Raw genomic sequence first — 6,000 nt, 5'->3', positions numbered from 1 at the left:
GCGTGTGTGCCAGGGCATGGGAGTGTTGGTGACCTCGGGGGTGGGGGTGGGGGGCTAATAGCAGATTAATGAAAAGCCAAAACCCAACTTGAATTTTAAAAAGAGAGCGCGAGAGAGACACCACAAGGAAAAAGAGAGTCTTTGCGTTACAAATGGCAGAATAAAGCGAGGAGGCTGTGGGAAGATGCATCCTTTGCCTTTAGCACAAATACAGCCATTGATTCTTTTTGTCTCGTTTTAATCAGCTAAGAATGCCTTTTTCTCCAAAGCTAAGCATCTGCCTGGGATTTATGAGGGGGCCCTTGGTAAACAAAAGGTAAAAAAGACATTTTTTCATTTTTCTATAATAATAGTAATAATAGTCATCAAAAATAAAAAGTCAGAAAGGTGGTTGACCACGTGGCTTGTTGGTGTTACACACTAGTACAGTTGGGGATCTCCTTTGTGCTTTCGCTGTTCGCAATGGTTGCGATGCCTCCTGCAGGGGAGAGAAGACAGACAGAAAGGATGTAAGTTCAACAAGGGTGGGGACCTTCGTTTTATTCATTATTAAATATTAAGCCACGTGGAATAGGTACTTATTAGGTACTTAATAAACAGGGATCCTGGATATTCCCCGCAGCTCACCAATTCATCTGATCCATGTGTAATGTACATCACATCCCACACAATCACAGGGAGAACCCACACATGGACTGCTGTGTTTACTCTCTATGGAGAACAATAGTGATAGGTAGCATGTACCAACACTCACTGTGGGGCAGTGAGCATTTGACAGCAGCATTTGATGATCACAGCAATCTCAAGATAGATTCTCAGACACTAGATAGAAATTCCATAGAATCTTAGGTCCTGTCATTCCCATTCCACAGTTGAGGAATATGTGGCACAGAGAGGCCCCAGAGATAGTGCAGTGGCAAAGAAAGGGCTATCCGATGTCAGATTCTGCAATCATGTGACTATTAACAAGGGCATATAATACTTTTGCTTTATAGGAAACAAACAAAAAAAAATCCAACAGTCATGGATAATTGGCTTTATCCCTGCCCTGCAGCAACCCCAGAACTTCTAATCTTGATTGAATTCTAAGGGGAAAAAATCTGTCAATGTTATGTGGCCAAAAGTGCCAGACAAATTCTTCTCTAGCCTTCTAGTCCATAGTGTCTAGGGGACAGGTAATATGCACTGGCTGACCAAGTGTTTGGAGGACAGAGGACTCAGGCCCTTGATGGCACAGGAACACATACATACCTAGGACCCGAGCGTCCAACTCTTTTTCCAGCAATTCCTCGGGCTCAGTGAAGTCACTGAGTGTGATTTTGGGAGCATTTTCACTTTGGCTCACTGACCCGATCATCTCCTGCTCCTTGTCATGTTGGACTTGGGCATAGATGTTAATCCAAGGAATTTTCCTATAAGGGTTAGGAACAAAATCAGAGTAAGATCATAGGCATGCCAAACTTGGGCTATTGTAAATGTTTAGGTGATGAAGGAAATGTGAACAGGAAGCGCCAATGTCAGGGAAAAGTACTAGTCACCTAAAGACACTGTGGCCATGAGGCTAAGGATACAAAGCCAGTCAGAGACACAGGTGCCCAGGGAAGATGTAAACCACTGTGCTTTGAGGAATGCATCCTCTTCTGGGGTGAAAAGCAAGCAGAGATAAACCAGTTATTCATTTAGACCCTTAAAATGTTTTCTTGTTAATAAGTTTTCAAAAGAGCTGGACTTTGAGACTCTTAAGTTTGTATAGAAAAAGACATGTTTTTTTCTAAAATTGCATTAATTTAACCAATTTGTTTTTTATGAATAACTGAGAAATAATAGACTCTTAATCCAACATTACAATTTTCAGAGCAACACTCATTGACCAATCTTCAACATTTGGATAGTTAGTTTCCTCATCTGTTCAACAAGGATAACGATAGCTTCCTTTTATGAGTATGGCAAGTATTAAGGGAAGAATTAAGAGAAGCTAAATAACTTCCTTTAAAAACAGAAATGCAAACAAGACCAGTTTGGGGATAGAAGAGTGGGCAGGTCCAGATCTGAATCTTTAGGGGATATTCACATCTTGACCCTTCTCTGTTATGTTTGACCCATTGTGCTCTGGAGCCTCGTTCACGTTCCTCTAATCCAGAGCTTCTCAAGCTCATAGTGCTCAGGTTTCACCCAAAGCCCTGTAAAATGTCCACTGTGTCTTTATAGGTGTGGGTGGGTTGAGATTCCACATTTCTGCCAAGCTCTCATGTGATGCTCATGTGTTTGGAAGGCTACAAACCCAAACTCTGAACTCCAAGAAACTAATAGAGAAAGCTCTTCCCCATCTGGGGGCCTTGGCATTGAACCAACTGTTCCCTCTTTCTGTAGCAGGCCTCCGTTTGCTCCTCTCATGGTGGTTTCTTTCTTGTTCTTCAGAATTTGGCTTATGCATCATCCCTGAGAAACCTCCCCTGTTAAAATCCCATGATTATGGATGATTTCTATAAAAGCAATAAATAAGACTCTGGCTCAGGGTAATATAATAGGCAGCATGTATTGACTTGTTTTTGGTCTTTGTCTCCCAGTAGACTAAAAGCCCCATGTGGACAAAGTCTATGTTTCCTATATTTACTGCTCTATATCTGACTTAGTAAGTGCTTGACACATGGTTTACAATCACTAAGCCTTTATTGAGTCAATGACTAAATGGTTCAAAGCCTGTTCTCCATCTATTTTTTTTAAGTAAAACAGTCTTCAAAAAAAAAGTGTCAGTTTTATCTTGGATTATCATATCCAGAAGATACTCTTCTCACCTGACCAGTTGGCGAGGAACTTAGACTAAAGTCTAGATGCTTTATGAAGCCAATTACTGTGAAATACACCATTAGACTTGGGACATCTAATTCCCACCTTACACAGAATATTCATGCATTTCTAAAAAGAATCTCTCTGCTGTCCTAGTACCAAGCAGAACTATTTTCAAGTTTCTACATTCCCTCCCCTCTTTACCCTCAAATGAGGCACAATGTGGTGGCACTTAGTAAGGTCCTTCTGTAGCTTACACTGAAAGAAAACTCTGAAAATAGGTTTAAAACATGCAGCGTTTTCTAACTTTTCTTTAAGCTCAGTTTCCATGTCTTTAGTGTTTGTTTTCCATACATTAGGGGAGGTGCCCCCATGACTCCTAAACCAGTTTAATATAATTTACAAGGCCCTAAAAGTACAGCAGCTCTGTGAGAACCACAGCCTTGCAAAGGTGTAGAATCAAAAATTCATGCTGGCTCTTACTTCTTACCTAAACAGACATGCAGCCTAATGACTTAGATTCCTTCTGATCATAAAGCTACATGTTATTCATGAATGTTGGCACCAACTATTATATTGAACTAGGTGCTGGGGGCAGTCATACCCTTCCTGCGCTTTGGAGTTGTTGACACAGTTCATTGCCTCCCCTCTTGCTTGACAAAAGACCCCCTAAGAGGATTTGGATGGATTAGCCCTTATGATGATTGTTCACTTTATTTCAATCCCTAGAAAAGACATAAAAAAATAGGCATATTTTCACCACTCCAACTAGATGGTTGTAAGGGACTGACTTTTCTAACACAATTTGCAGAATTCTAAAAAGCTGTCAAGTTGCTTTTCATTTCTTAACATATCTGTGTGTAGGACTTTCAAGGATATAAGTTGAATCTGAACCCCGCTTTTGCATAAAGAGATCAAGGGATAGGTCCTGGTCCACACATTCAGACAGGTTTAAATAAGAGAGTAAGATGGATAAGCCCAAGTCTTCTACAAAGGCAAGCAAACAAATAAAAAAAAAACAACTATGGTTTATATTCATTTGCTCCAGCTATGAGTCGCGCTGGAAGCCTCTGAGAGCAAAGTAGACTTTGAACTATAATGAAAGCCCCACCGAACAAAAAGATAGGAGTAAATATAAAGGCTCCAACATTTTCTTGGATAACCAGAAAAAGTGTATCTAGAGTTATTTTTTTTAAAAAAGGGTCTTGTTACGCAGTTTTCAGAAAGCAAAAGCAGTCTCACAGTGATTTTTAATTATATTGGTAAGACATATGGCGTTCACTGAGAACAAGATGCAATGTAAGAGGCAGGGTGATATTTACTTGAAGGAGGTCTGGGGATTGGGATGATTGTCCTCCTAAGTGACTAGTTGGGACAAGGAGATGGTTTTTCAGTGCTTGGCATGTAGTAGGAACTCAATAAGTGTTTGTTGATTTTACATGATTAAATTCATTGGTGGTAGTGCTTACAGAGGGGAAGTTTTGGTTCTGAAAACTCAGCATAGCAAATATGCTGAAACAGAAATAGAATTGCCCTTTACCTAGACTGGGCTGTTCAACAGGATGTTTACTAACCAGGTGTAGCTACTCACATTTCAATTAATTAAACTTAAAATTTAAAATTCAGTTCACAATCACACTAGTGGCCATTAGAGTAGAACACAGATTACAGAACATTCTCATTGTTGCAGAACATTCTATTAGACAGTAATAAAAGAAGTAAACACCACTCAGGGAACCCAGGGGTAAGAACCTGACCTTATTTGCCTGCAAACTGGGCATCCTCCATATAGTCATCAATGGGGTTCTACATGATGAAGAAGGGGAAAAAGATAAAAAAAAAATCCAACCAACTCTCAACCAAATGGCTTGAGCCCTAGGAGGAAAACATCCAGTAAAAAGAGGATAGAAAAGTCAAGGTTAACCAGTGACTGGTTACTTGTAGCTGACTCTGCTGTTTATCCAACTGGACTGGCATTCGTTTCCTGTAGACTTAGCTGCATGATCCACTGTCAGTGACTTAGAAAGGACTAGCTAATAATTGGAAACTACAAAGGGAAAGAGTTCAGAGATGTCATTACCTGGCATGGGCTCATGTATTAACGTGTGTAGATTTAGAGATGCCTACAGTAATAAGTTGACTGTCTAGGGAGTACAGCCACATTTATAAAAGAACAGAGGCTTTCTAAATCACAGGGTAAGTCTGGCTTTAATTTGGAGATGCATGCCAGACACAAATGCCTCTTATCAGGACTCCTGTTGGCACTTGTCCTCAGCAACCACTGAGGTCTAGGAGGCAGAGGCAATAAATTTGGTTTAGCTGCTCTTCAAATCCCAGCAATCACCAGACTTCCCCACCATCAAATCCTTGGATGAGTCAAAGTCTTTTTTGCATAGGATGGAAGTAATGCATAAATGGGTAGCTGCCTTCACCAGACCATTTCCATATTGAACCTTTTCTCTTGACTTATGACATGCAGGTTTTACCTCTCTTCAAAGGGAACAGGGTACATGGGTTGACCCTTCTCCATCCAGAAGGACATGAACTCACACACAGGTCTATAAACTGACTACCAAAGTAAATTACACTCTGCACTTCTAGTTGGTATGAGTGGGTATTGAAGGCTTCTTGCCAGTGTGGCTAATATTGAGAGGTATATTGATTTTTTTGAGATATCCACTGGGGGGAGGGTAATGGAGTAAGAAAAGATGTCAGAAGAGGAAAGCACCTTTTCCACTAATCTCTTCCAAAATCTGAAAGTCTATCTCCTAGGTACAATCCTAGAGCTAAGCCAGGCATTCAGAAGTCATGTGGTAATAAATGACATTTTTCATTTTACCTAGGCTTCCTAAGAAGCACATATCCATGCCACAGATATGTTTTTTGAGAGCCTACTGTGTGCCAGTTGATGACACAAGAAGCATCTTTGGAAGACATGCCCTTTGTTATTTACAAGACCTTAGCCTTCTTTTATAGTAAAATATGCATCAGTTATAGCTATTATTACATGTCAACCATATAGCAAAACCACATTTTACAGATAAGAAAACTAAGGCTTAGAGAGACAAACACAATTGCCCAAGGTTATAAATGGTAAAAGTTAAAGTTGATTCTGAGTTTAGAGTTCACACTCTTAACCTATACCCTTCCTAGGAGGAATATTTGCATAACTTGAATGTTAGTATAGGATTGTTAATTTCAATTTCATATTTT

At 40.0% G+C, this 6,000-nt stretch overlaps 1 protein-coding gene across 1 annotated transcript in view; it reads right to left on the bottom strand.

Moving 5' to 3' along the window:
• Positions 1-413: 413 nt before the first annotated feature.
• Sorcs3 (sortilin related VPS10 domain containing receptor 3) overlaps positions 414-6,000 on the bottom strand; it is a 616,840-nt gene continuing 611,253 nt past the window's right edge. Inside the window, exons 26-27 of the mRNA XM_026401144.2 lie at positions 1,252-1,412; positions 414-478 (exon numbers count right to left, since the gene is read on the bottom strand). Coding sequence (XP_026256929.2) covers positions 414-478; positions 1,252-1,412 — 226 coding nt within the window. The remainder of the gene's footprint in view (positions 479-1,251; positions 1,413-6,000) is intronic.

The sequence above is a fragment of the Urocitellus parryii genome, chromosome 5, assembly GCF_045843805.1.
Source record: "Urocitellus parryii isolate mUroPar1 chromosome 5, mUroPar1.hap1, whole genome shotgun sequence".
Classification (NCBI taxonomy): domain Eukaryota; kingdom Metazoa; phylum Chordata; class Mammalia; order Rodentia; family Sciuridae; genus Urocitellus; species Urocitellus parryii.
The sequence above is the reverse complement of the archived record's forward strand: the minus strand, read 5'-3'. Positions and strand labels throughout refer to the sequence as shown.